Source organism: Anser cygnoides, chromosome 2, assembly GCF_040182565.1.
Source record: "Anser cygnoides isolate HZ-2024a breed goose chromosome 2, Taihu_goose_T2T_genome, whole genome shotgun sequence".
In the NCBI taxonomy this organism is placed as follows: domain Eukaryota; kingdom Metazoa; phylum Chordata; class Aves; order Anseriformes; family Anatidae; genus Anser; species Anser cygnoides.
Genome location: NC_089874.1, coordinates 31,746,747 through 31,750,033, shown reverse-complemented (window position 1 = coordinate 31,750,033; position 3,287 = coordinate 31,746,747). Strand labels below are relative to the sequence as shown.

General features: G+C 39.3%; 1 protein-coding gene and 1 long non-coding RNA gene across 2 annotated transcripts in view; one reads left to right on the top strand and one right to left on the bottom strand.

Moving 5' to 3' along the window:
• The first annotated feature begins 117 nt into the window (after nucleotides 1-117).
• Nucleotides 118-2,904, top strand: LOC136790035 (uncharacterized). Its single transcript, XR_010829162.1, has 2 exons — nucleotides 118-932; nucleotides 1,361-2,904. It is a non-coding gene; the product is annotated as an uncharacterized lncRNA (long non-coding RNA).
• The window catches only part of BZW2 (basic leucine zipper and W2 domains 2), a 57,168-nt gene continuing 56,499 nt past the window's right edge, over nucleotides 2,619-3,287 (bottom strand). The window contains exon 12 of the mRNA XM_048068399.2: nucleotides 2,619-3,075. Within this exon, the coding sequence (XP_047924356.2) occupies nucleotides 3,047-3,075 (29 nt within the window). The 3' untranslated portion in view covers nucleotides 2,619-3,046. The remainder of the gene's footprint in view (nucleotides 3,076-3,287) is intronic.

Below are 3,287 nucleotides of genomic sequence, written 5' to 3'. Positions count from 1 at the left end.
TTGAAAGTGCATCCTATTGCAATTTACTGCTGAGTAAAAGAGATACTTAAGAGTTCTGACATTTAGTTTCCACTGATATTTCAAAATAAATGCAATATATTTTATGAAACACTTTTTTTTTGGAAGTTTATTTTTATTTTATATGATAACTGACTCCAGATTTGAAGAATATATTTAGCATTGACTGTAATTTTCACTTCTCTAGCAGAGGAATACTAATTTATGGGTTGTGTTGAAGAAATGCTTAGGGTTGGGGATTTTTTTAACTGAGATTTGGACTCTGTGAAGGCTTCTATAGATTGGTGCTTTGCCTGGGGAGAGTCACATCAAAAGCTCTGTTCGGATTCTGTCACAGGCTTTTTTGCAAAGCCTAATCATCACACACATTTGTACTGAAATTCAGTCGGATACAAGCCAGCTGTGTTTGTATATTTGTGCCCCTACCTAGTTCACCTTCCAGCATACATCCTAAATGCTGCTTGAAAATATACATGCATGGAAAATCCCCAGCTGATCTCAAAAATTAAGGGGGGAAATTCCTGAAAACCAGTACCAGAAACCCTGCCTAAGCAAACTAAGAGATCTTCTGCTGAGGGTGGGCAACCTGAAAGGGGCTTCCAGGAGGTCTCAACTTGGCCCCATCCTAAAAGCACCCCTTTCCTTCCAACCCAGCAACTAAGGGAGTAGGAAACAACTGCATCCTGCATCTGTGATGGGTGCCTGGCTTGTAGATACCAGACTTCAGTGAAGCAAACTCCACCGAGCATGATGGGGGCGTTGCCTGTACCTGCTGCATGCTAAAGGCACAGATGCATGGAAGACAAGCTGTTTTGCCAGTGATTATTGCTGACAATGTTTATTCTCTCCAGCAGATGGCTCAGCCAGCCTGCAACCAGCCACGTCTCACCAGCTCCTGGCAATCTCACCTACAGGTGTGTTATTGTGTCCTTTGTGCATTATTCTAGATTGGCTCCACTGAAGTCAGCTTGTTTTAGATTATGTGGAAAAGTAGTTTTTACATAGACCCAACTGAATATTCATTACTACCTTTGAAAAGCACATTTCTTAAATTTGAAACGCTTCCAGCAATAGTGGTTCTGTGTCAAAAATGAATCAATATTATTACATTGGAGCTGCAGAATTTGTAAAGAGATCATCTCAGGTCCGTAGTGCCTGGCAGATTTATTTTCTCTAGTAACAAAGACTGAAATGGAAAGCATCCAGCTAATTCCACAATTCTGCTTTATAATATGACTGTCCTACTGTCTGCTTACTGTTGCTATAAGTTACTGGAAAGACCCACGTTATATATTTCCCCTTTCAAAGATCAATACCTGTTCAAAAACAGATATTGTTCTAGATGGAAAGCTGGCCTTCAACAGTACTTGATTTCTGCTTGCTGTCTGCTGCTTCCTGTAAAGCTAGATACACACTGAGGTAAGACTTGAAACCACAGGGTCTGTGGTTTACATTGTGTTGACTTTTCCCATCAGAAAAATCTGTACTGTTAGATAGCTTATTGGTTTTGAATTACAAAATACACCATTTCAGTAGTTAATTATGCTTCCATGTTTTTTTCCCCCGTAAGTGTATTTCCTTTTTCTAAGCCTTACCAATTCAATTTCTCATTTATGTGGATTTAACTCTGTTTAAAGGGAAGGATGCAGTGTTTTAAATAATACACTCTTAGAGAGAAGATGAACTGGAGTGCTGTGATACACTGGCAAGCTGATTCACTGCCCGAGCTATTCTCAGCACCAGCATGGTCAGAGGCATGGAGAGCAGAGGGGGGAGGTGAGGCAGAAGACAACTATTACAAAGTAATTTAGCCTGTGGAAAGTGAAATGGCAGCAACTGTTATCTGATTGACTGCTGTGTGAAAAAGAGTTCAAGTCAGGCGACCGTGCTGCACAGAGCCTTTGCTGTCCAGCTCACATCCACAAGCTCCAGGAGCTCTGACCCTGAGCGTAGGCTGTGTGTTCCCATAACGTCAGACGTCTAGTTCTGGGCTTGGGTTTTGAGGCTTGAATGAATGTATAAAGCTGCACACTGACTCTATTTATGCAACATCTTAGCCAGGTCCCAGGCACTGGAGTTGTAAATTACATATCACATCAAGGCACGAGGGAATATTAAAGAAAGCAGGATGGGTCTTGAGAAGTTTCCATATTCATTTGTGTACTTCAGTCAAATATCTTATGATCTGTAACATCACACTGGTATAAAAACACTTCAGACTTCACATCATGCATGGTTTGAAGTTAATGCTTCTAAAATGAATGCTTTTTTTCTTGCAAAACTTAACCATCCCCATAGAGCATAGTCTGAATGGAGAAAGACATATTAATCTACTTATCATTTACATAAATTTTGTACATGCAAAATTGGGACTCTGTGGATTTGTTTCCGTACATTTTTGTAAGTAATTGAATCCATTAGCCTTCGCTATGGAATCTCACTAATCTGTCCATTGATCCCTATTAAGTATTGATGGTCACTTTGTGAGTAAGAAGTGTGAGAACAGTCTCTTGCCATTCTTGTGTATAATTTTCACTCGAAGAATCATAAAAACTTAGTGGCAAACCAAATCTCTAAAACACACACTAACACCACAAGACTAAGATATAAAAGCAATTTATTCAAAAAAATGTGGTGGTGTCAAATCACATACACAAGCCAATATTGAGCTACAAACACAGACCAAACAGTTCTATAAACAGAAATTGGAGTGTTCATATACCATAGTACCTGAAAAAGACTGTTAATAAAAAGGAGTCCATAAGTATTTCATTTCACTTTTCCTATATGGCTCCTTGCTGAATGTCTTTGCCTAAGTTAGTGTACAATGAACCAGAGGTAGAGTCCCAAGTAAAGCATCTAATGCCTCAGGGCTCCATTAAAAACCTTTATTCTTCTAAACAAAAGGAAAGCCTAGCCTATAGTTTTCTGTATGACACTGAAGTAAAGCCTCTTTGCTTGAACAGTACGGCATTCCCAAGCGCATTTGGCATTAACCTAGATTGAGACTGTGCTTTGTTAAACCATCTTAGTTTTCTTCCCCTTCAGACTCCGACTCTAGAAGAGAAGAAAGCAAAACATTTTATGCAGTTTGCACAAGGACAGGGATGCAGTTCTTTAAAAATAAAAAAAAAATATCCTTCCAAAATTCCAATGAAAATTTTCATCACACCTAGTACCTCCTAGGAAGGGTTGACAGATTAAACAGAGTAAACCAGAAAGCAATGCACAGCTTCAGAAGACAAAGATCTACACTGTTACACTCCACG